The sequence below is a fragment of the Daktulosphaira vitifoliae genome, unplaced genomic scaffold (genome assembly GCF_025091365.1).
Source record: "Daktulosphaira vitifoliae isolate Bord-2020 unplaced genomic scaffold, ASM2509136v1 Scaffold_1, whole genome shotgun sequence".
NCBI classification, from domain to species: Eukaryota; Metazoa; Arthropoda; class Insecta; order Hemiptera; family Phylloxeridae; genus Daktulosphaira; species Daktulosphaira vitifoliae.
The window spans coordinates 17,149,270-17,175,656 of record NW_026099572.1 but is presented as its reverse complement, the minus strand read 5'-3'; the positions used below and the strand labels follow the sequence as shown (position 1 = coordinate 17,175,656).

General features: G+C 30.6%; 1 protein-coding gene, 1 long non-coding RNA gene and 1 pseudogene across 2 annotated transcripts; all 3 read right to left on the bottom strand.

Moving 5' to 3' along the window:
- Positions 1-7,587: 7,587 nt before the first annotated feature.
- LOC126905258 (uncharacterized) lies at positions 7,588-12,285 on the bottom strand. The gene is made up of 7 exons (XM_050684824.1): positions 11,923-12,285; positions 11,596-11,860; positions 10,461-10,701; positions 9,941-10,227; positions 9,673-9,858; positions 9,250-9,313; positions 7,588-9,206 (listed from the first exon to the last, which is right to left on the bottom strand). The coding sequence occupies exons 1-7, from the start codon at positions 12,120-12,122 to the stop codon at positions 8,068-8,070; spliced, it is 2,382 nt and encodes a 793-aa protein (XP_050540781.1). The 5' UTR covers positions 12,123-12,285; the 3' UTR covers positions 7,588-8,067.
- Positions 12,286-13,935: 1,650 nt separating this feature from the next.
- On the bottom strand, positions 13,936-17,619 carry LOC126905187 (uncharacterized; annotated as a pseudogene).
- A 4,542-nt stretch (positions 17,620-22,161) lies between these two features.
- LOC126910512 (uncharacterized) lies at positions 22,162-25,360 on the bottom strand. Its single transcript, XR_007705266.1, has 3 exons — positions 23,143-25,360; positions 22,615-22,765; positions 22,162-22,324 (listed from the first exon to the last, which is right to left on the bottom strand). It is a non-coding gene; the product is annotated as an uncharacterized LOC126910512 (long non-coding RNA).
- Between the last annotated feature and the right edge of the window lie 1,027 nt (positions 25,361-26,387).

Sequence of the window (26,387 nt, the reverse complement as noted above, 5' to 3'; positions counted from 1 at the left end):
TTCTGCAGAATTTTCGAAAATATCATGGACGTTGGTCCATCATATAATACGTCATATTCAAAATGACAATTATGCGAAATAAGATCCTATATGACTTTTCCTTTAAAATAATAAAATCCGTAGGATTCAGAAAGAAATAATCTAGTACCACTAGGTAAAATTAAATAATTTTCTTTAAAATTAGCAATTGCGAAACCATCGATTAATGTAATTTTATATTTTGTTTGTACTACAGCCTTGTCCCATGTTCCTCTAGCTGTTATAAACTTAGTTCCTTTGCAGTTACCTTTATGATCTATTAACCCAGCTACTAAGTGAGATGTTTGTGTAGTATGATTAATTTTAAGATTATGTACAATCCCACTCGATGGAACTTGGAATATTAATTTTTTATGCATTCGATCATATCGTGCACACCCTATTTCTAATATCTCAGAATAATACCCATCAGGAAGACCCTGTAAATCTCTAAAGTAAAACATTTAAGAATTAAGTAATCCACTGAAATAAAACATGATCTATAATTTAGATTATGTATTTCAGCCCTTTGCAATAATTTAAGTCTTTTGATTATTTGAGTTTTTGTCGGAATTGGTTTTTCACAATCATCTACTGAAAGACTGTTGAATGCTGTTATGTTTATATTGTTAGTAGAACAATCATAGGCAATGATCGCATTAGTAGTAATGATTAATGTTGAGAATTTGATTGAAGTTTGTATGATCATGCTTATTCCTTAATTTCATATAAATTGGAATAATTACATTTTCTATGTATTAAAAAAATGACGTATATAATTTAGCTACGATGCGAAGCTGAGAAGGTATTAATTTTACTATGATGTGTTTTTATTTTTTATTTATTTATTTTTGTGTCTGTATACGCTCAATCTCCACTCTCGCTGGACCGATTTTGATGAAAAATATGTCAAAAGATCACAAATTGTATCAAGTCGAAGACATTACCCTCAAATTTGAAAAAAATTATCTCATTCCCGTAAACAGGGGAAATCCCCCAAAAAATCGCTAATTTTCAAAATTTTTTCAACTTGTTTACTTAAAACTGCCATAAATTTCTTAAAAATGAACAAATCAATATAATTATTTTTTATAGATGCTTGATGTCTTTACCTATCATTTGGTATATTTTTTTTTATAAATCTGATCTTTTACCTGCTTACAGAGAGGATTTCAAAATGGTAACTTTTTCAACTTAATTTTTGTGTTAAAATTCTGGATTTTGTATTTTTTTTTATTTTTAAATACCTGACAAGGGGTGTACAGATTTTCATAAATATTATATAAATAAAAAAATTGATATAGCATAGAAAGTTAAACTAATTTAATTTTTTTTTTTCTTTTTGAAATCGAGAAAAATAACTGAAATTTGAACTAGCTTAAATAGCCAATTTTTTCAGCGACGTACGGTTGCCGAGTCGGTAAAACTTGTATTTTACGCGCTTGGGGTACAAGGTTTCAACCCGCGTATAGCAATTAATTTTTTGCATTTTTTCTTAATTCTTTTTAAGTTAGAATAAATTTTCTACTACTTTGTTTTTTATCTCATTTAGATTCAATAACTTCAATAAAGATCAAGGATCCCATCACTGTAGTCGCCACTTTCGAGAAGAAATTTCTTATTCATATTAAAATTATTTTACTATATTTTAAGTGTTAGCTTCGATGCAAATCTGAAAAGATATTTTTTTGTGACTATCATTTATTTTCTCTGCTCTAACTTGACCTACATTTTTCAACGATACGTCAAATGATTACAATTAGTTAAAGTGAAGATATTACCCTCAAAAATTGAAAAATAATTCTAATCTATCAAATAAACAGTTACTTATACCACGTTCTCCATATAAACAATTAAAATCATTAATTTCTAATGTTTTCAAAGTATTTATTAACGAATCAAGTTTAATACGATAGGTTTCAACTACAAAATTAAATCATTTTACTTTGTAATTTAATATTTTTTTACTCTATTTGTGTGTGCTACTACTAGACTATAATATTCCAAATTTTTTGGTAACATGTTGCTATATAAATCATTTCTAAAAAAAATGATTGTTAGTTTCTCCTGAATTAACAATGGATTTTTACAATTATAATCAAATTTTATAATAAGCTCAATTGAGTTATTCTTTTTAACAACTTTGTTTTGATTGGTTCATAGTTAAAGAAAATCATTAAAATTTATTAAGTTCTGAATATTTCAATTGCAGAATCTTTTTAAACACCAAAAGTTACTAGGAAATGATTACTATTACTTCTATTTAAGTTATCTATTACGATAAAATGCAAACAAATATTGAGCTACTCTGATAAATTTACTATAAATAGTAATTATTAAACTTCCTAACTGTATATTAATCTTAACGATACATTTTTTTTAATTCTCATAAAATTTTCTATTTAATGATGTCAATTTCAAACTTGCCAATTGAGCTAAAAGTTATGGTAAAATAAATAAATTTTTTTTTTATTATAAAAATTCATAATAATCAACTTTAAACGATTAAAAATATAGGTTAAATATGCCAATTTCCTTATTTTAAACATATTAATAATCAAAATCAGTATTAATTTAAAACAATTTTTTTGTTCTTAATTATTTTTTTTTATATGTTATTACTTATTTTTTAATAATAATTAATATTAAAACTTAGAAGTTGTTGATATTATTAAACAACACACTGGGTACAGTAATATTATGTAAGATAACAGTTTAATGTATTTTTACTTATGTTAGTATAGTACAAGATCAAAGGGACACATTCCTTTTATGATTATGTTGTTTTACTCAATGCAGCCTATTGTATACATGTTTACAGTTTAGTCGTAGTTTCACCGTCTATCGAGTAAAGTGACCCGTTGCCGTTGTACATCTCTTATATTATATGTTTTGACATTTTATATTAAATACTANGTCTTATATTATATGTTTTCACATTTTATATTAAATACTATTATATTACGAATAATTTCTAAATCTTTTAATTACATAACTTATTCCATTCAACAGAAGTAATAGAAAAAGTCTAATTGCACATTTGATAACAATAGAAAAGTATATTTTTGTTTCTGTTGAAAGTTCCTTGTAGTCCAGTGTATAAAACTTATAATTTTGTTATAAGTAATAAACATTTACAGTAAATTTCTTTTTAGATAAATATAAATTATAATTCGACTTATCAATACGTATGGCTATTATTATAATTATTATGTCTGTGTTCAGTAAGAAAAACATTTTTTAGCTTCGATGCGAAGCTGAGAAGGTATTGGTTTTACTAAGATGTGTTTTTTTTTTTTTTTTTTTTCTGTTTTTTTGTTACCACTTTTTCTCAGCTCTCACCGAACGGATTTCTTTCAACGATACGTCAAAAGATCACAAATCGTATCTAGCCGAAGACATTACCCTTAAAAATTGAAAAATTTTCCCTCATTCCCCGTAAATGAGGGAAATCTCCAAAAAAATTACAAATTTAAAAATCGCTAATTTTCGAAATTTTTTTTACTAAAAACTGCCGTAACTTTTTCAAAAATGAACATATCAATATAATTGTTTTTTTTATAGATGCATGATATCATTCCATTTCATTTGGTATATTTTTTTTGTAAATCTAACACTTAACCTGCCCACAGGGGGGGATTTAAAATGACAACTTTTTCACAAAAAATTAACTTTTTCAACTTAACTTTTGAAAACGTTCCGGAAGGTCTGACACTTATATATATATCTTAAATTAAAGCTAATGTAATGTACTTTAATTTGAAAAAAAAAAATTGACCTCTGGACTTGTCTTCATGGTGAAAACGGTTACCGAATGCTATTTTTGTGTGAAAATTCTAGATTTTATAATTTACATTTTTGACTTTAAAGTGCTTTAACTTTTTGAAAAATATATGGATCAATACAATTTTTTATGAGAAATAATATTTTTTAATAATCTCTTTTTCATTTGACATACTTTATCTTAATCAGGATATTAATAAGGAACTAGCAGAACATGTATCTTTTGGAATAATACACCAAATTTTTAAAATTAAACACTATCTAAAGATTTGCATCGAAGAGTTTTTATTGATAGTGATTTTAATCACTGTCACATATTATACTGGATCCAACTATGCCACGTCACCACTGTGCCGCGATCCCCATGTGATGGGTTTTTTTATATTAGTTTTAATGTGTTATTCCGTATATGACGGTGAAATGTGGTAAAAATTATTAAAATGATATAGATTTAACAATAATTTTTTTTTGTTCATTATGTGTATGTTAATATGTGCATTCATAATGAGGATAATATTTATTCCATATAATATATGGATTATATTATAATTATTATTAAATAAATGTTTATGCAAAGAAAAACAATTTTTTTTTTTTTGAAAAAAATTAAAGTCTTAAATAAATAAATGATATAAAAATGTTATTAATTTTATTAAATAAAAAGAATACATACCATATAATGATAAAAATTTTATAATAAATATTTTTAATATAAAATTTAAACAAAATTACTTATTTGAAATATAAGTAATTTTGTAATAATAAAAATATAAAAATTATAATGTAACAAGTAGAAATATAATTTATATATATATATTATTTAATAATAATTGTACTATTAATTTTATATTTGTGTTAGTATGTGTTTTATTATTACTATTTAAATATTCACCATTCATCTTCTATCATGTCATCTTTATTTTTAAATTGCATTTTTATATATTCTATTGTTTACTTGAAATCTTTTTTATCAAATTTATATGGGAACACTATATTTTTGTTCTTCATAAAAAGATGATAATTATTTTCTACATTAATATAATCACGGTTCATGTCAAAGTACCATGAATCATTTTCATCAATATTTTCTTTCTTTTGAGTATAATTAATTAATTGATTATATTTTTTATTTAATTTATTTAAATCTGCATATTTCAAATTTATGTTATAAGTTATTATGTGATATATTAAATTGTTCCAATAATTATCTATTACTTTACTGCGAACGTCAAGGATATTTTTTACAATTTAAAAAATTATTCCATTTTCTATGACATATCTAATTGTATTAATAGTGAATATTTCATTACATAATAGTTTCTCATTGATATTTCTTAATCGAATTGAGAAAAATATGCTATATCGTCTATTAAAAAATAAATGTGCGTGTCTTTAAAATAATATTCAATATCTTTATTAAATAAACCATTGTTGATTATTATTGTATATATGATAATTCTGGCAAAGTAAATTATTCTTATCAGTACACCCAGAACATAAATTTTGAATAGAACACATTTTGCTTGTTTTACCCCACGCCGTTTTTATTTTATTTTTACAAGTTGAATCCATTCTACAATTAATTTAGATGTATGTTAATTTCCATAATATAGAATATAATATTTAAAAAAATATGAAAATTATTTATTCATAATATATTTGAAAATAATGTTTTGTGTTTGTGGTGTTTTAAACTCATTAATTGCTTTTGTGTTTCTATCTATAGGCGTTGTTATGCCTTCTTTATTAATTTTATAACCAAGTAGCTCTATTTCGATATAAAAAAATTACATTTACTTGTTTCTAAAGAAAAATTATAAGTATTCATTATTTCAAAAACTTTTTTTAAATTATCCTAAGATTCGGCAAAGTTTTTTTCCAAAAGAAGTTAAATCATCTATATATATGATCAATGACTTATATAATAAAGAAAAAATTTCATTTAATGTTCTTTGAAAAATAGCATATATTATTGGATTTCATTTTTATTTTACATGGTGAATACTAGTGAATAAATGAATGTATCGTTTTAATAAGTTAATAACCTGTGTTCACAATTTTTAAAACTAGGTGACATGTCAATTTTCGTACCTTTTAAGTCTGTTATATACTATTTAAATTGATCAAAATCCTTATCCATGATAATGTTGACCCGGTTGTTATCTAGCAACTGTACCAAAATCAAAAATGGTGAGGCAGGGTCCAGGGGGTGTTCGCGCTTAAACTACTGTCGGGGGATGTGTCAAGCTGGCATCCACTGGTGATCTTCGGTTCGCTGAGGTTACTGCTATCACCGATGGGATGGTGGAGGATTGGATGGATGTGCGGAACTGTTTCCGTGACGATATGCCGCCAACTCGATCAGAGTTTACCCGATGGGTCAACTTGAACTAGTGCATGGATCCCGAAGAATCGCTAATAAACTGTTTTCCTTGTGGCCAATTTCGGACTATGAAAGCGTTTCGGAATTCGGTGTCCAGTGTTAGGGCTGATACAGGGAACCTGGACGACGGATGTTTGTTTGCCCTCGAAAGGGTTGATGTTTACGACCCACTAAAAGGTGTCGATGAGCCCAACCAGAGAGCTGAACTCATCGACAAATGTATTTCGAGTCGCCAAGGAGAAGCCGCAGCTGAATGCCTTATTGGCGTGGTCCGCCTGGTTGCCTCAGATCTCTTATCCCGCTTCAAAGATAGGTTATGAGAACTATAGGGCGCGGTCTTCGACAAGCCGTCGACTATATGGTGTACATGGAACGCAGAGACAGGGAATCGTATAAGATGGAAAAATCGTCGTCTCCCGATTCTGCTGCCGTGGAAGACGAAGACAGTTGTTGGAGAATTCTCCCTCACTGCGACATCCCGGCAAGAGGAGGGCGCCTCTGGGTAAGAAGTTGAGAGCGACGTTTGCCATCACCAGAACTGTAGAGGTCGAGAGTAGTCTGATGAAGGAGGTCCCTAGCACCCACCTGGAATATCTATCCAACAAATCTCCCTCTCCTACCAGGCCCTTACCGATTTGATGGAAATCGTCAAAAGAAACTGGGACACAAGCCGACGAGGACCCATCGGTTGTCAAATCGAAAGAAGCTAGAATACCAACGAAGAGGAAGAAGAAGGGGCTTGCTGTTGTAAGCCCTTCCACCAATTGGTCATTGTGCCTACTCAGACGCAGTCCGGCGAGGGGGTAGTGAACCGAGCAAACTGCGCAGGGGATGCGGGAGTTGCTACCGCTAAACCACTGTGGATCAAAGTCATAAGACGAAAAGTCGGAATTAAGAAGAGGAGGATGTGGCTATCAAGCCCAAACCTCCACCACCCATACAAGACCCGAACGTAGCGAAGCTGCTGTCAAAAGCGCCTCGCGCAGAAGTGGTGGTGATCGGCCCCCTAAGGAAAGTTAAAAGTCGATTAAAACGGGAGGAAAAAAAAAGGGTCCGAGTCGCAAATTTATTTACCGAAGAAATGTTAACTGACGAGCAGGGTAATCGTTCAAAGTCCGACAAGAATCCAAGCTTAAACGAGTTACCCTTTTTTTTTTTTTTTTACACAACCGGCAGCGATATATGAAACCCTAGACGCTACAGAGCGCGCATCAAATGCCGCGCTCCTATTGGTCGACTTTTATCACACGATAGAATGTTATCAACATGAGATTTTTATCACACATTAGATATACACCTTAATTGTATATAATAATTAACTACTTAATTGTGAATATTTAAAAAAGTAATACTTAATTGTAAATACTTCACTACGTAATTGTATATGATACCATACTACTTTCCAACAGTAACTCTTTTACTAAGTTAAGAAAATATTGTTGACAGTCAGCGAGACAATTGCGTATTTCAGATTTAAAGTACTTAATATTTGTTTAACACTTATGCTTCCAAGGATTTTATAAGTTAAACAACCTCTTTTCAGGGTTTTAAATTGTCTTTTTTGTATTATTATGACCCGCCTCAGCAACTTCTAATATATATTCATTCTCAATGACCTATCTTGGTTTTGACACCCACCCACCAAAAGAAGTTTTAAGTATTTAGGCATTTATAAACTATAAAATAGAAAAAAATTGTGTATAACTCAGAGATTGATAAAATCTGCTATAATACTGGAAATTCTGTATCACCAATTACTGATAAAAAAATAAAAAAAAATTTGAACCTAATCTATATCAAAGTAATAAATGCAAAAAGTAATAAATATTTGACATAAAAAATATCATGTTAGAAATTAAAATTATTACATTATAAATAACTACTTAAGATGTTCTTCCGTGGTAGGTTGCGTTCATTTGATTTTTTTTAATATTGTCGTTAAGATTATGAATCCTTTTTTTAATTTTACATTTTCCAACTACAGGAGGTCTTCCAGATGAAACCTTTCTTGAACCTCTAGTTAACCCTTGTCTCCTTCTAGAAATAGCAGTCGGTTGGACTTTTATTTGGCCTCTTTTTTTATTAATCAACATAAGATTTTTATTAATGTTTACAATAAATGATGTAAGTTGTTGAGGATTTTTTATCAATTTTAATTTGGTTGCAAATTTTTCACGAATTTCTAGTGGTACATGTATTAAATAGTCTTCTAGTCTATTAAATTCATTTTTGATGTTCTTTGATACAGTATTATTCCTATCGGTTTCATCACTTAAGTTAGGAACATCTGTTAAGTTTGAACTCTCTTCTATGGGTGCACTATTTTTTTCTTTCAGGTCATTAATTGGAATAGGATGATCAGTATTAGTGGATATTGATTTACTTTCTTTAAGAGCACAAAACCAGTCACTAGAAGGACATTTTTCTCCCAGAGCCAACTTCCCAAGTAGATGTCGCTCCTCAGATGTTACAGGTGGTGCATTAGGAAAGGCTAAATTATAATTTTTATGTAGCCATGCCTGATGTTTACAAAAAGCTCCTACAACTCCAACAAAACAATTACAAACTCCAATACTTATGTTGACTGTGTACTTAACATCATCTTTTGTTGAACTAGGTATTATGAATAATCCGTTACCTAGATTTTGAATATCTTTCAAAGTTATATTAGACATTTTTTTGTACAATTCAATATATTTTCTTTGGATTTCATCTTTACGAACATGTGCATGATCTAATAATCTAGTGATATAGTACTCTTCCCATACTTTTGAAACTGACTCAACTAAAGCTGTAACATTATAAGCTTTAGTTCTACATAAAACTATTTCTTTTAAAACCCTTATTGATGCTTCAGCATAATTGTTAGTGTTATTACCACGAGTTAAAATATCTAAACGATAAAATTTAACCCATTCTGTTTTTCGTTTGTAAAAAATTTCAAAACGTTTTACAAATTTTGGAAAATCATTTGACAGTTTTTTAATATTAAATACAGCTTCCTCCAAGTTCTTCTCACTGTCTGCATACATGACCCGTTAATAATGTTATAAAGTTATACCAACTAAATTTTAAATCAACTACTATTTGTTTACTACTTATCTGTATTGTGTGTAAGTCAATATAGTGCTGAATATTCAACACTTAGCAAATATACAAAGAAAATAATAGGGCATAAATGTAAGTCAAAATGTATATCAGGCTATTTTTTATTATAGGTTCTAGTTATTCATATTTTTTGATATTATTTAAGTTTAAATGGGTCTAGCCCAATTACATAAAAAAAGAATATATTGTTAAGCAATAAAGAAATGTCTTTAAAAAATCCAACTCACAAATGTAGTGCTATAGGATATTATGTAGAATTGAAATTTGTGCCCCTCTTAGAACTGCACCCCAGGTCTATGCCCTCTTGCCCTGCCCTGATACTGATGATTAATAAATGTCAGGTTTAGACTAATTAGATGTGTAGTATTTATTGTTTATACTTTTTTAAAATATTCCATCATAAACTGCCTTTTGTCCTGGGAAATTTGATTTTTTGAGTCAGTTAACCAACGCCATTCTTTCTGGGCTACATGGAAGTGACATAATAACTGTTTGCTAGTTGGCCAAACTTCATGTAATGCCAGTTTTTCAGCAGCAGAATCATCAGTCATAAAAATATCCGGTGCCTGAAATTATAAACAACAGTCAATTAGTATAATAATAATTATTAATAATTGTTTATAATAAATAAATAAATATTAAACTCACATTGAAGCTTCCAAAACATTTGGGGTGAATTAACTTTAAAAATTTAAAAGCTGATTTATAGCTTTCAGTGGATTGTCCTGGATGTAATAATAGAGCAATAGGTACTGCTTCAGCTTTAGTGACAGTCAATAAAATGGTGATAGTAGTTTCCAATGTATCGCAGCTGCTACTGCTATCACAAAATATAATTTCTTTTGAAGAATTTAACATTTGGGCTCTTTTCATTATTGGAGTAGCAACAAGAATAACCCAATTAGATGTTTCCTCCATTATATTTACTGAAATTCCTAATAAATAATAATAAATGTTTTATGAATTCATAAATATTTATATTTAATGCTCTATTATATATTGGCCATTATGGTATAAATATAATAAGTAATATTTTCATTGTTTGGACATTTTCAAAAAAATGTGACTTCCACCACTATGATTTTAAGGGCCTCGAATAATGCTCACCATAAATAATGTGAGCATTATGTTACATAATTGAAATGCCTATTAATTACTATCAATACACCTTTTAAATTATACAATTCAATATTTTCTTTCAATTTAATTAATGGTGCATCTATGGAACCAAAATTTAAGTTCCTCCAAACATTATGTAGATGGTACACTGTATTTTTTATAGGATTAATAGATCCATTTGCCAATAACTTTAAAGGGCTATGATTTTTCATTATAACATTTTCATGATGTCTGCTAGCTTCACTTGGCCCCATTCCATCATAAAAATAATGCATGAATATTTGCTCAGTCTAAAATGAATAGAATACACATGAATTATCTACTACCTTTAAGTAATGGAAAAATTCATGAGAAATACATTTATTTCTAGTTAAAGATTAAAAAAAATAAGGTTATTTATTTATAATTATAAAAAAAGTTATCACTAATTTTAACTTTCTTTACTGATATTTATATCAGTATAAAATACTGAAAAATTATATTTTCTGTTAGGTATAATCAAGTTGTAATTTATCAAAAAATGTTTGGGTATGTATAGATAAGTGTTAATAATTTGTTTTTGTGGCATGAAACAAGAATAACCTAAGGCCTATTAAAATCATTGTACAATTTTCTCAATGATATAAAACAACAAGTCCATTATAATGTTACATTTTTAAAAATTAAAACCTTTTATTCATTTAACAGTATTTTTTGGAAATAAAAATATCAAAATAAAGTATTGGATTAGTTATGTTCTAGTTAAGATAATATGACCCATATTATATCATTACCTTCTGCATTCATTTTGGACTATATTTATTTTTTACATTAAACCTACAAAATTTAGCAAAAAGCCATACCTTTTATTTTTATTAAATTTCAACAATTGAAAATATTATTTACTTTTGATTCAAACCACTAAATTGATATAATGTTTAATTGATTTAAAACACAATTTTTATATTAATTTTAGGAAATTTATATAATATTTATATAATGAATAACGTTGTTACAATATTTTATTCCTGACAAAATAAGAATCAAAACAATGGAAAATTATTGGTAATAAGTAATAAAATATTTTATGAATACTTTTAGATTTAACATATGTGTATAATATTTTAATATGCAAGCTAAATTTACTATGTTACTAATTTACTATTATGATTAAATATTTTTTTAATTTTGTACTGTATGCTTACTTCTGGATTAATACGTAAATATTTCAATGAACCACTTGTATTGATTGTATGATTATGTTCATTGCTTAGAGTAATTTGTCCACATAAAGGAGGATTTTGCTTTAGATAATCATCATTTTTTCTCGTATTTCTGTTATTTTTTTTAATTAAAATATCAATTTTAGCCTCACACAATGTATTACGTGGAGTTAATTCGTCTAAATTTTTCTTGTATACCTTATTTCTTTGGCTGTGTTGGCACAACCAATATTTATGATACACGACTCTATTAAATACTACAATTAGTATGCTTAAAAATTACGCTATACATTAATATATTTCACTCACCTATCGGGATTTTTTAATTGCCCCTGAACAATCCAATTCGTAGCAGTTATTTCTTTAAATATGCAAAAAAAAATGTCAACGTCCTCTTCATTGTTTAAATTGCATCGTATCACTGATACATTATTTTTTTTACTTTCTACTAATTTGCAATGCAAATCCTTATTAATATTATTGATTCCATCAATTATACAATTAATCATTTTTGCATTGAAATTATAACGTTTAATTTAGAAGTAATTTAGAAGTATACATCTAAAGTTTGATAAAAACAGATTGTGTTAAAATAGATTGTATAAATCTATTAAAAGTCGACCAATAGGAGCGCGGCATTTGATGCGCGCTCTGTAGCGTCTAGGGTTTCATATATCGCCAACCGGCATTATTATAATTCACACCACCACGTTGCGAATCAGCCCGAAATTAATCAAGAGCTAATTCGCAATGTGGTGTGGCCTCCTCCCGTTAACCGGATTCCACAGTGGGAATCGTTAGGGAGTGTTGGCAAAATACTCACAAACACAGACACAAAAGCAAGAACAAGAACCTAAGGCACCGGCCTAAATCAACACCTCAGGTCCTCCTGTGCCGGGCGGCGTGGCTGCCTCTGTCTCGGGCGTTCCGCTTCCTCCTTCTTTAAAAAGACGGATTCGGCGAACGCCTGGACGAGCTTCCACACTTCCGGACTCCTCAACATCAGGTCCACCACCGCTTTTGCACCCTGAGCAAGGCTTCACGGTTTTTGGATGAAAACTCAAGAGTATCCGCCCAAACCGGGGACCCGTACAGGAGGACCGAGTATACGACGCTGATTAAAAGTCTGCATGACAAGGCCCAGATAAGTCATGGAGTTCTTAAGCGGGATCTCTACCCCCAGTACGGCGAGCCGTGGAGGAGTGAACCTGTACCTGCCCGTGAACAAAACCGCTTCGGTCTTGTCCAGGGCGAGGCTCAATCCATTCCCCTCCTGCTGAATCCAGGCAGTGACTGCGCTGAGACGAGTTACCCTAGAAAAAGTAAAAAAAAACATATCTGCAAGTTAAAAGCGACTCTTTTAGACCAGCCAAGAACGGTAATAAGCAAAAACTTACCCGGAGAATATAGCTATTTCCGACATAAGAACCTGGCAAGTTGAAGATGCAACTTTGGCCCAGTATGTCCGGAAACTCCGGAGTGACTATTCAATTTATCGACGCTTACATCAAGAATACCACTTGCAAGTTGGTGTTTTATAAATACCAAAACGGACGGAAAGATTATCGACGTTCCGTCAGACATGTCAGACCATCTGCTATGAAGATATATTTCTGCCGGACATCCAGGGAGGAAAGAAACTTACCGGAGCATTGGTAATCATTTCTTCTGGACCTGTATGAGAGAGTCGGTACGTCAATATGTCGCAAGTGTCACGTTTGTGCTTGTATTAAACCACTGAACCGGGAGCAATACGAGCCGATGCAACCAAAACAGCCCCACCAGCCATGGGTGGTTGTTAGTATTGATCTAATGGGGCCGTACCCAAGATCTCAACGCGGTAAGACTTGCTTACTAGTAGCGATAGACTGTTACAGTAGATGGGTGGAGGCACTGCTAAGACGATCACCGATACTCTAGAAAGATTTTTCTCATTTCGGCTACGCTAGAGTACTTCTCTCAGACAATGGAACACAGTTCGTCTCCAAAACAATGGAGAAAGCATTGTAGACACAGAAGGATGGACAACGCCAATTTACCATCCAAGAGTAAACACACTAGAACGCTGAAACCAAGATTTGAAAAAAGGTCTTCGTACAGTTTTGGTTGACTAACCACATAGTCACTGGGACAGCTGTATTCCGAATATACTTTTTTCAATAAGAAATCGTTGGAACAGACTTACAGGGAGCACTCCCTCTGAGCTGTCCAAGGCAAAATAGCCACAAGTCCCCAGCCAGGCCCCCCGTCATAGTAGTGCGAAGCGGAGTAGGTCTCATCCCGACGGAAACATGGGCCAGGATCCATAACCCGATCTTTGGGTCATGTTCCTAGGAAATGACCAGATAGATCCGCCTTTCTACAGCCGGATATCATGGAGAGAATGGAGGTGGAGGCAATCCTCCATGCTTAACCCATCTTGCTGTCGGATTTCGCGTTCAACAATGTCATTTTTCCCTTCAATTTCTATGTCATAGAAATCATCTTTATAGGGAATATTATTTCTCAAGTAATATGCTTTAGTGTCATTTTTTAAAATTTGAACTGCACCTTGGTCGGCCTTGATCACAAATAGTTGCAACCACTATGAGACCAGTTTTGTGAACTGCTACTATAACCTATTAAAATCAATTAGTATTTTATTTATGAAAAAAGCTTTATAATCCTATAAAAAAAAAATATTCCTCTTTTAATTGACGTACTAATTCATATTGATTGGTGGTGCCTTGACAAAAAGTATAGCTAACAGGCTGTTTAAATTTCTTTTTTATTTCTCGTATCATAAAAACTAGTACATGATTACCAATTTTTTGATTTCTGTGAGTTCCTGAATCAACAAAACCTTCAATTATATCAACTGATGAATTATATTGAAGACCTCTACTTAAACACATCTCATCAAATAATATTGAGCAATACCTATGAAATACATAATACATCAATATAGAAGAAAATTATTTAAGTCTATATATAAACACAATCTAAGTACCGTTCAATGGGTTTCAGTTTTTGTACGTTTTTTTTAAGTACATCCATGACCAATGAACAAATACCAAGCCGAATTGACTCAGCATTTTTTCATCCAAACTGAACCTGTGACCTCTGCCTGACTTATTGGTTTCTCGTATTTACAGACGCATAAACATTGAAGCTGTTGCACTCATGTTGTGTGAATATTTGTTGAGTAAAAATTTATCAGTAAATTTTTCAAATGTCTTTATTTTATCTTTAAATAATTGATTTTTTACTCCATCACGACGTGATTTTTTTAAGAGTTGATTAGTGATGCGGTTTATACAGTTGTATTACATTGTATAGTAATTATTCAAATAATTAAATATTTAGATACCAAAAACTTATGAAGAATGAAAAAGTAACTACCCCAAGTAGCTGGGATTAAGGCGAGGAAGAAGAAGAAGAAGAAGATATGATATGCAATGGCCCACCTCACCACCCAAAAGAAATTATCCTGGATCCGCGCCTGGTTTAGCCCTGATAAATACAGGACTGAACTGAAAAAAATACTGTTGGAAAACTCAGATGACATGACAAATGTGTCTCTATTGTTCAAAACATGAAGATAAATGTAAAGGAAAATATTTTGAATGGGTATCATACAATAAATATTATTGAAGGATAGCAATTAAATGTATAACGGAAAAGTACAGACAAAACGATTATAGCAATAATGATTTTTATTGCATAGTATATGACGAAACCAGAGATGAAACAGGAACCAGCATTTCATCAACTGTAGAATATTCAGACATTGAATAATTTGATTTATTATTTACCAAAAACATTTGAAACAACTCTGATATGGGAGCTACACAGTCACCCGATTTTTCCTATCATATATATTGTCAAAACGAAAAGTTGAAAGCAAATATAAAAACCGTTTCAAACTCAATGTCGCGCGAAATATGTCTCTACCAGTACCATTAGTAGCAAATAGTCCCTCTATATATTCCATGCCCGATTTGAAAATACCACATAAATACAATAAACCGATAAATACTTTAATTTTAATAATGTCTGAGAAATCGATAGCTCTGTTATTTTTACATTTGTGTATTCAGTAATTTTTTCAATCATCGTATTATCAAATAAAATGGTCTAAAAATCAATTGGATTACTACTAATGATTATTTTTGCAGAGCCAACTATACCAAGAAGATGTGATATTATTTTTATTTTATTTTATATATAATTCAACGGACTGGGCCCTTTTTCAAATAGATATGTACAATTTATACAAAGACTACAATTTTTAAGTACAAAACAATAAAAAATCCACAATAAATTACAAAGTAATAAAAATTTTAGATATTTAATATTTTTAGAACTAAGTGTTAAATAATGAATTAGTGAAATGAATGTCCTTATTGGCACAAGACATTATACGCCTACATTATATGGCTCATTCACTAAATAATTGGTGGAAGCATACGGGACAAAAAAGGGAGTATAAGTTCGGATGAAATACTGTGTAACCTTGAAATAAATTAGTGAAAGAAGTTCAGAGGACTCAACATTACCATTAATTAATCCTTCTAAGAACCTGATACCTGCGTATCACCATTCAGCCAGATAAGGTAGGCCTAGCTTTTGACTATCGGAGATAGTCATGAGGTGGACATGGAACTTTTAGTACGAAACTGGCAAAACGCAAAAATTTACACTGAACACGCTCAATCTGCAACGAACTATTTGCTACATGGGGGTTCCAAACAACATAACCATATTCCAGTATTGGTCGTACAAGAGCACAGTATTAATTTTTAATAGCAATGTTTAGCTGAAAGTCTATTGCCAGTCTAAATAATAAACCAAGTGCTTTAAACGCCTTACATCATATATAATTAATGTGTGGGTTAGGGTCAAGGTTAAAACTTAACGTTAATCCAAGGTACACGACAAAGTCAGTTTGACGTCGGATATTGTTTGTGTCAATGCTATAAGGAAACACTAATGGAGATTTTATCCTATGAAATGTGAAAACCTGATATTTGGAAATATTGTGTGTTAATCCTAATGCACTAAACTATTTAGAATAGAACTCAAAATCTGCTTGTAACTTTAGGCAATCGTCAATTGTAAATACTCGCATATATAACTTGAGGTCATCAGCAAAACAGAGAATGCGGCAGTGGCGTAGAACTTGAGTGACACTATTAATAAATAAGGAGAATAAAAGTGGAGATAGATGACCCCCTTGTGGAATACCATATGGGGCTAAAAATAGTTTAGACTTTATACCAAATACCTTAACCCATTGGTATCGGTCATGAAGATAGGATTTAAACCAAGATAGGAGAGGTTCACCTAAAACACTAATAAGAGTATTATGATTTACTGAATCAAAAGTTTTTTAAAATCGGTATATATTCATCCACCTGAGAACGATTCTGAAATGAGTCAAAAATATAATTACAGAATAAGAGATTATTTTTGGTGGTTGAACGACCTGGGCGAAAGCCATGCTGTTCTTCCATCTCACACTATTTATAGAAGGTTGGATGGCTTTTAAGACTAATGATTCAAATATTTTTGATAAATGTTATTGGATAGAGAGAGCCGGTAATTAGAAACTATAGACGGAGAGCCTGATTTATGAACCGGTGTAACTGAGCTAAATATAAATAACGTCGGAAAAATACCCTCATCAAGCGATCGTCTAAATAGTATCCACAGCGGATACGCCAAAGCTGACCTTAGCTCAAATAAGAATGACCCGGCGAGGCCATCAGGTCCAATGGACCAGTTGCCACGAAGACTTGAAAGGCTTTGGAAAATTTCATCAATGGAAAAAGTAACATTATTTGGAAGGTCATAAGTAAAGATACCCAATTTTTCAATGTCAACCTCATTATGATCTGTAGAATAAACAGAAGAAAAATAATTTGATAACAAATTAGCTGTCTCCTGTTCATTAAAAGTACTATTACCATTTAAGGACATAACATTGGATATGGTTTTACTAGAACGTTTAACGTTAGAAGTCATGAAGATTATCATTAAGTAAAAGTTCAGTACGCATAACGTAGTCGCGATAGCATTTTTTGTAATCAAATTTATTTTTTGCAAGGAGAAACGAGAATTCTTTATAGTCCGACATATTTAAAGTAGACTTATATCTTGCATTTGCTTTTTTCTTGAGAATCAGTGTTCTCTTAAGTTTTTTATTAAACCATGGAGGATATGACGAATCTTTATGATAAAAAGGAACAAAATCAATGACGGCTTTGTGCAAAGCATTATAAAATAAATTTACAGCTGAATCAGCATCATGGAGGAGAAATGTAGAACTCGTTGAAATCGTTGACTGGCCTATTTATGTTGTTTTAATTTATATTTTGTATCAATGTATATAAATTTTCTTTTGTTACTTGTTTCTTACTAAAATTTATTAATGATGTTTATGATGACTGTTATATATATTTTGGGCTTTGCCTGTATAAAATATTATAAATAAATAAATAAAAAAAAAAAATCATTTTTTAACAATAATGTTACATATTATAATTCATCCATTGTTTTAAGCAAATTGCCTTGTATAAACTACACACGGTCGGGTTGTTCATGTGTCGGGTACAACACATTTTTGTAACACAACTTAAATTGTACAGCAGTGGGCAGTCCAAATCCTCGACGTTGACTATATGTTGTCCCGGTATGTACTTTTCCACAGCTCCCTTCACGTAAATGGTCTCGCACCGCAACAATTTCATGATTCTCAGCAACTCATTGTATTCAACGTCACTGCAACGAGTATCCATTCCATTTAGGCATTTTTTCAACCAAAAGTTTGTTTTAGCATTGCCCTCGATACTTTTTGGATGTTTAAAAATCCAATGAGCGAATGAAGTATAGTCTATGGCAATGATAGTCAGTTCCTTGACCAAAAACGATCGGTCGGCTATAACAATACATTGTATATCGACAATCATTGAGGTGAGATATTGGTTTTCGGTATCCATGAATTGTGCTCTGGACCAAATCCTAACCATTTAACGAAGCACTGGTCCCCTCGTGTTCGCAACACTCGTTCGACTAAATACATGTCCGCATAACTGGTCTTGTTCAGCTTTTCGGTGTAAAACAAACCACGTATTGGATTTCCCTGATAGTCTTCTAGATAGTATGTTGGCGGTACTGTTTGCCTAACCTTAACTACGGTAAACAGTTCGGTGCTCCAGTTTGGTAAGTAACCCTTATCAAACACTGATTTATGTACACTTATCCGCACCTTGTCTCCCACACGGAATTTTACCGGTAAATTATCCGGTNGATCTGCACCTTGTCGCCCACACGAAATTTTACCGGTAAATTATCCGGTATTTGACGCAACTTGAACCGAACCAGGTCTGGATTTTTCACCGCTTGCACCGGTGTCATTCCGATGGTTCTATGTTTACGCACGTTATTGTAGTCATGCAACAGCGCAGACAACCGATTCACCCATTTGTACGAGCCACGTGCACCAAAGTCACGCCACATTGCGTTTTTCAGCGTGCGGTTAAAACGTACCACTAGACACGCTTTCATCGTGGAATAAGTAGAGTAATGATTGATTGCGTATTGTGACATCAGTTTTTGAAATTGTTTCTTGTAAAATTCTTTACCGTTGTCCGTTTGCAAAAACTTAGGATGACGACCATGTTTCAGTATTCCGTTCATGGCTGCGGTAACTTCGTTGGCCGTTTTATTTTTCAACGAGTATTTTGAAAATCCATCGACGCACGTTAAAATATACTGATGTCGTCGATCAGGGTATGGGCGCATTTCCATGAGGTCAGCGTGCTATATATCATCGAGACCCTTGATATTAATTCGAACACGAGTGTATGTTCTACGGGCCTGCCGGTGGAGTTTCTTAGCAATGTTCTTATTCATAACGCCGCTGGTATCTGTTCAATGTAACCGGCTTCCTTCAGCTCTTCCAGGTGAAATTCCAGTGTTGCCAGCCGACCGGGCTGATATCAATAAACGTAAACGTTCCACAAGCTCGTTGGGGTCGTCCCAGTACACGTAATCTTTTTTCTTGTTGTTCAATCTCAATTGTAGACCCGCACCGATAATGGATGTGTCACTGATGTTGCTGCTTCTGCTGTTTTCAAACAACGATAAGGAATTGTGTTGCGTTACCACCATCACTGTTATCAAACAATAGTTTAATGGTATTTACATACTTTTGACCTCCTTTTTTCAATGTTCCGTCTTTATTTAAATGCACACCGGTTTTGCCGAGAATCGTTTTGTACGCATACAAATCCGATTCGGAGTAAACACCGGCGTTTTTCGAAAACAGTAAATCCACAAGACCTATTGTTTATGCCATAGTTAATATTGCTTCATCAACTGAAAATTTTAGTGCCCAAGTTCGTAAGATAGATAAACCTCAAAAAAAATACATTTAATACACATAATTTTCCTTATTTATTTAGCCAAATTATTTATTATTTACTTAGAAGTGGAAAATTCTTTTTTTTTCTTAGACATCGAAAAGAATTTGGTGATATACTCCTTAGAGTAATTGCTGAAGAAATGTCTTCTGGAGTCCAACGGTAAACTTTTTTTTAGGCTGAAGAATAAGTTGAATCTGAGTTGGTGTAAAGAATTGTGATAAAATATCACTACGGCGATTTTCATAGCGATGATCTTCCAAATTAATGAAATCATTGTAACATTTATTTTTATTCATAACAGCAGTATAATTTGCTTTTAAAATTAATAAAACGTTATTTTCATCCAACATTTTTAAATATTTGTTTTTATAATCAACATACTTTTTTTATAATCTAATTATTTAAAATATAAAATTTTTTAGTATAATTATAGTACTATTATTAATTGAGTAGAACATAAATATAGTTTATAATTATATAAACGTATTAATAAAAATTATTTAGCTTCAATGCGAAGCTGAGATGGTATTAATTTTACCATGATGTGTTTTTTTTTTTGTGTGTCCGTTACCTCTTTTTCTCAGCTCTCACCGAACGGATTTCTTTCAACGATACGTCAAAAGATCACAAATCGTATCTAGTCGAAGACGTTACCCTCAAAAAATTGAAAAAATTTCCCTCGTTCCCTGTAAATGGGGGAAACCTCCAAAAAAATTACAAATTTAAAAATCGCTAATTTTCGAAATTTTTTTTACTAAAAACTGCCGTAACTTTTTCAAAAATGAACATATAAATATAATTTTTTTTATATAGATGCATGATATCATTCCATTTCATTTGGTATATTTTTTTTGTAAATCTAACACTTAACTTGCCCACAGGGGGGGATTTAAAATGACAACTTTTTCACAAAAAATTAACTTTTTCAACTGAACTTTTGAAAGTGTTCTGGAAATACTGACACTTTTATATATATCTTAAATTAAAGCTTATGTAATATACTTTAATATTAAAAAAAAAAATTTGACCTCTGGACTTGTCTTCGTGGTGAAAATGGCTACCAAATGCTATTATTGTGTGAAAATTCTCAATTTTATTTTTTACATTTTTAACTTTATAATGCTAAAACTTATTGAAAAGTGTATGGATCAACATAATTTTTTTATGAAAAATAATATTTTTTTATAATCCCTTTTTCTTTCGACATACTTTATCTTAATCAGGATATTATTAAGGAACTAGAAGATCATGTAGCTTTTGGAATAAACCACCAATTTTTAAAAATTAAACACTATCTAAAGATTTACATCGAAGCGTTTTTTTTTTTTTGATAGTGATTTTAATCACTGTCAGATATCATTATACTTGATCCAACTATGCCACGTCACCACTGTGCTGGGTTTTTTTTTTTGGGTGTTTCTCCTAGGTCACCTACACAAACATGATCAGTTATTAAAAAGAGCTATTTTTAATATGAATTCTTTACATACTTCCATGGTTATCTATAGATAATGATGTATTTTTATCCAATAAGTAGCTACAAAACAAGTTGTTTTATTACAAGTATATTATAATACAGTAATAATAAAAATATTTAAGAAATGTTTACTCTTCGATAAAAATAAATCAGGCGACGGAGTTTCAATGAATTGATTTTTGTCCATTAATTGAATTTTAGTTTCTACTGAAACTAGTGAGCTTGGAGTATTATTGGTTGCACTAGAATTGCTTTTATCACAATAATCTAAAAATTAATTTTTAAACTAATGTTGAGAAAAAATTGAAAAGTTATTATAATGTAAATTTTAACACTATTAGTATTGATGCAAGCAAACATAGACATATACTATATATGTTTTATATAAATATAAAACACTCCTCATGTGGTCAGGGTGTACTAAAGCATACCCTATTCTAGTTGGTGTTTAATACTAGTAGGCATTTTTAATTGATTGATTAATTTTTTAAGATACTGCTTATAACAAAATGAAATTGAAGTTAGGTTAACAGACAGTACAAATTGATTTTCTTTTCTTTATTTTCATTCTTAGATTTTAAAAAACAAGTAATATTACTTTTTTTTTAAAAACCTAGAAAAGCACTTCTACAGTTTATAAACCATTACATTTACACACATAAATATAAATAAATGTACATAATAATACACATAAATATTGAAATAGAATTATTTATAATGTAATAAAATTTTGATAAAGATAGCATACTATGAAAGTTTGAAGGCAGTATTGTTAATTTTGGAACTTTTGGAGTTTTCATCTTAAACGTCTTGATTCTTGGAGATCCTACCAGAAAAAAATGCTATTTTAATGCTTATATGTTAGTTAACATAATATACAACACCCTACTAATATGTAAATATGTGTAATATGTAGATAGAATACAACTGAAATACTAAAGGGACAAGAAGATTATAAATAGCTTCTCTAATTGAATTTGACAAAAAAATAATTATTTTTAAAAAATTTTTAGAGATTTAAAGAAGTAGGTTAAAATAAATTTTTTTTTTAAATTTATTTATCTCTGATGGAATAACATCTAGTTATCTTATAATTACAATACACAAAAAACTTACCAGTAACATATTCATCACTTTAAATAAATATTTTTTTTGCTCTATATTTTCTTTGTGTTTTTTGATAACTATTTTCATCATTATCAGCCGCTTCAGAAAAATTGTACTGTATTATATTAGAGAGTTTTTTTTTGAGCATTTTCAAATAAATCTACATAATTATAATTAAACATGTTTTTATTTTATAGTTTTAAATATTTCTGTTAGTATGATGTTTTTTCAGTTTACTTATAAAGAAATTTTTTATTTTGAACTCTTATACCTCATAAGGGAGTTAACTTTAATTTTTCATACATATTTAAGTAGTTTGATTCTTATACAATGATCTAATAAAGAAAATTACTGGTTGATAAAAACTTTTAGATAAGCATTTAGAAGTTATAAACATTTTTAGATATAAACAGAGAAAAAACATATATTAAATTATCATCACCAGTATAGACAATAAATAAACATGTATGTTTACAAGTTTAGAATAAAAGAATAATAATTAACATATTAATAAGACAAGAACATAATATTACTTACCACTCATTCCAACAATCTTGTTATATTTGACTGTTTTCCAATTGGAAATTGGAGAAGACATATTTTTAACAGCGTTGTTGAATTTTTTTTCATTTGATGTTGGTCGAAGAAAACATATTATTTTTAATTTGTAGCCAGTTTTTTGGCAAAACTCTCAGCCCATCATCAAATTCAAACACTATATACTTTCTAAAAACCCAACGATGATTACTCATTAAAACAATAAAAATCATAATTTTTTAAAAAAATTATCAGCATAATCCCATAAAAGTAAAGTAGAATACATTTAATATACATACTTCATGTCGCTCATAAAACACATCAAATTTAAATGGGAAGTATAAAGTTAAATAACATGTGAATCGTTGTGAATGGGTAAAAACAAAACGGCTATTTGTCGATAACCGTCATGACGGCGGGCGTCACGTCGATTGGCGTGTATAAAGCAGTTATTCAGTATTACCAATCGTATTTTAAATCAACGACACGAATAAAGCATAAAGTAATATTTTTACTATATATTACTTTATTCATTATTTTTAATGCTATAAAAATAACATTAACTTCTACAAAACGATTATTATCTAGGTCAAAAAAACCATTTGTATCTCTGTCAACAAGACACAGAATATGATTGGTTTCTAATCTTTGTGAGGATAAAACGAGAGATGATGATATTGAAATGGAAAATGAATGTAGCATTGACATAGAAAAGATACAACAATACTTAGTTCTTGAATAGTTTGATAACGCTAATACTGAAAATAAAGTAAGAAAATATCAATTATATTGTAACGTGACAAAAGTATCTGGTTGTTTTTTTTTTTGTCTATTTGTATATATACATTTGTGTTGAGCCGAATGCGGACTGCGACGGCGTTTGTTGGTAAAATTATCATGATAAGGTGTGTGATTTGTTTATGCGCGTGCGACATAGTCAGCTGTGTACTACTTCAGACCGGTTCATGGACGGCATTTGTGTGTACATTCACCCCGCTCCTTTCCTATCTTGAACGTCATTTGCACTGCTCATCGCATACATTGTCGCCATATGATTTAAATTGTTTTTAATAATTCCGGCACTGGGTATTTAGTTATTTTTTGACCCCTACTCTAAAGGCTAGCCGTTTGGTCGCCAACGGACCGCCGGGTCAAACGTCGGACGGGTTGTCGGAAATTAGCCATCATCGGAACGGGTCGTCGCTAATTTTCGTCCACAGCGGTTTTTTTTTGTTGTGTGCGCTGCAACTGTTAATTATATATATATATTTTCGCGAGTGTCCGCTATGTTGTGATTATGTAAATATTTTGTTTAATGGCGTCGGCTAAACCTGCCTCCAGCTTCTTGAGCCCTTAGGGGCTGGTAACGTATACGTTTAGTAGTTAATGTTTTGAGCCAGTTTTTGTTATTAGTGCGCCGTGCCATAAGCACGTGTGGCGAATTTTTTTATATAGTTTTTTTTTGTAGGTGCCCCATTTTTTTTATTTTGGTCCCTCAACATGGCAGGCGTGTTCCAATACCACCTGTCATGTTATATATATTTTTTATATAGGTTATATGTCATATTTTATTGGGTGATGTATATATTATTGGTACAATGTGGTGACGTAGTGCATTTTATTCCGGGGTGTCCCAACGTCTTGCAAGCTAAGTCTAACTGCCAGAAACCAGTCGCTTACTTGGAACGTATACCTGTCGTGCTTAGCGGCAATGCTGCGATTAATAGCCGGCGGGTACCCGAAGACGTTCATCGTATTCTCTAATAATAATAAAAGTGTAGGTGTAACTATTTTTTTATTAATATCTGTTTTTTTTTTCTCTCTTTCTTTGTCCCCTTTAATTTGTAGACTCGGTTTTTTGCCTCGTGTTAACTTAATTTTTTTTGTTTTTTTTTTTTAATAAAGTCCCCTTAATTTAACTTAACCATCATCTGTTTCTTCTGTTTTGCGTGTTCCATCTTCAATGGACTCGTGTATTTTTTTTTTTTTTTCTCCTTTCAAAAATCAATTCCCCTAGTTTATAAGGTACGGGCAACGGCCTTGTATAAGGTCATCCCTGATCTATATGGTTATGTGACAACTGTCACGAGGTTTTGGTGTACATCTACTATCAACGACTCAACGGACATCAACTTTAATATTTATTATTTATATATTTTTTTCTAATTGTTTTAATATAAAAAAGTTAATTTTTTTTTAAAATCCTACTGTGGTCTGACAATATACTGTCTCGCCCAGTAGGTTGGCGACCCTTTACTTATAACTTTGTAAAACGCCATGAAAGTTACAAATTCTTCGTTGCGGCCAATTAATTTGATTTTTATATATTTGTAACCTTTCAATATCTTTTTTTTTTTTTGTTAAGCTGCTCAAGGTTTTAATTATTAATTGCAAACATGTATGAAAACATTTTGATAAAAATAGTAAATGTGTAAAATTTGTTAATAAAGTTTTTATACCGATTTTCATAAATCAAATTCTCTAAAAATCACAATTAGATTTTAAAAGTTAATTTTTTTCAAGAATATATGGTATTGCTTCTAATATTTACTGAATAAATGGTTATAATAAGTACTAAGCAAAGGCGTAAAGCATTTGAGTAAATGTATTTGAATAAAAGTATTCAAATACTTTCATTGGTATTGAATAGTATTTTTAAATACATTTAATAAAAAGTATCTGAGTAGTATTTTAAATACAATTATTTAGTATTTAATACTGTTTAATATTCAGTACTATTAATATACTTTTTTTTTTTTTAATTTGCTAACCGTAACACAGCAAGCAAATTAAACTCAGTCAAAATGAAAATTGAGAATAATTCTCTGTTATTTTATATGTTATAATATAATATAACATAATTATTGTGCTTATCTAAATGATATTATGTATACATCTATTTTTAATACATCAGTTGAACCTACAATAGCCTATGGCAGGTTCAAATGATTTACTCTATTGTCAATAAGACATACTTTACAGGTTTTTACACGTGTACTAATATTTATTTTTTTTTACTGATTAGTCTCCAATAATTAATTTTATTTACCTCTAACAAAAAATATCGAAAATAATAAATGAGTTCTCTTAATTTAAGAGTACTCAATATTTGACTCAAATTACCCTCTTGGTAATTATTTAGGTGGAACCTTTTGCTCTTAGTTAAAATAAAAACATAATTATTTTTTTTTAATTGTATTCTTAATATTTGAAATACTTTTGTAAAGTAATTGAGTATTACTCAA

Bases quoted from the DNA above. Each gene is read 5' to 3' on its own strand.
- LOC126905258 (XM_050684824.1), bottom strand. From the start codon at position 12,122: ATGATTAATTGTATAATTGATGGAATCAATAATATTAATAAGGATTTG. The intron at 9,314-9,672 runs GTATAAACAATA...TTGAATATTCAG, and splicing joins TGATGGAATATTTTAAAAAA to CACTATATTGACTTACACAC. The intron at 9,207-9,249 runs GTTGGTATAACT...TCATGTATGCAG, and splicing joins AGTAGTTGATTTAAAATTTA to ACAGTGAGAAGAACTTGGAG.